This window comes from Plasmodium reichenowi (genome assembly GCF_001601855.1).
Source record: "Plasmodium reichenowi strain SY57 chromosome Unknown, whole genome shotgun sequence".
In the NCBI taxonomy this organism is placed as follows: domain Eukaryota; phylum Apicomplexa; class Aconoidasida; order Haemosporida; family Plasmodiidae; genus Plasmodium; species Plasmodium reichenowi.
Window position 1 is genome coordinate 1 of NW_017962171.1, and position 787 is coordinate 787.

A 787-nucleotide genomic window follows, 5' to 3' on the forward strand; every position below is an offset into this window, starting at 1 on the left:
TATTGTATATATATATATATATATATATATATATATATAATAAATATATTATTTTTATTTTTATTATTATTATTTTTTTTTAACCTCCTCATAATAATAATATAATGGAATTAATATATCTTGAATGGTATGACGTAACATTTTTGTCAGATAATTTAATAGTAATAGAAGAAAACGTAGCTATATATGTTTTATATGAATAGAAGAAAATATTATATATGCACACACACATGCATGCACATATATATATATATATATATTATTTACTATTTTATTTTATTTTATTTATTATTTTTTTTTTTTATTTATTTATTTATTTGTTTAATATATTGCACCCATGTATTTTATATGACTCCTTTTTTACTAACGATGAGAAATTATATTGAAAGTCTCGAGGGAAATAAAAACACGTGGATGCCGCACAAAAATATAGTAAAAAGCGGAATAAACAAAAGAACAGATGAAACATCTAACACATCATATGATACTATAGGATATAATAATGATTATTTTTGGAAGTGGATAAGTCTACTAAGATATGAGATAAAAAATGAACTATGGAATGATCCTAGTTATTTAATATTACACAAATTTTTGATATATGAAAATAAGAGTAATATACATGATACATCGAAAAATGGATTAAGGGAAATTACAAGAATGAATAAAACAAGTAAAGGAAGTGAAAGTACTAACTACAAAATTAAACAAACTACTAAAGAAGTTGGACGAACACATAATATTATAGATATTAATTTGATAAAGAATAAAAATTATTATATCTGGA

At 20.6% G+C, this 787-nt stretch overlaps 1 protein-coding gene across 1 annotated transcript; it reads left to right on the forward strand.

Moving 5' to 3' along the window:
• Positions 1-369: 369 nt before the first annotated feature.
• Positions 370-787, forward strand: PRSY57_0002100A (DBL containing protein, unknown function; the record flags this gene model as incomplete). Its single annotated transcript, XM_020114112.1, has 1 exon — positions 370-787. A coding segment is annotated over one exon (418 nt), but the record flags the coding sequence as incomplete, so codon positions are not given.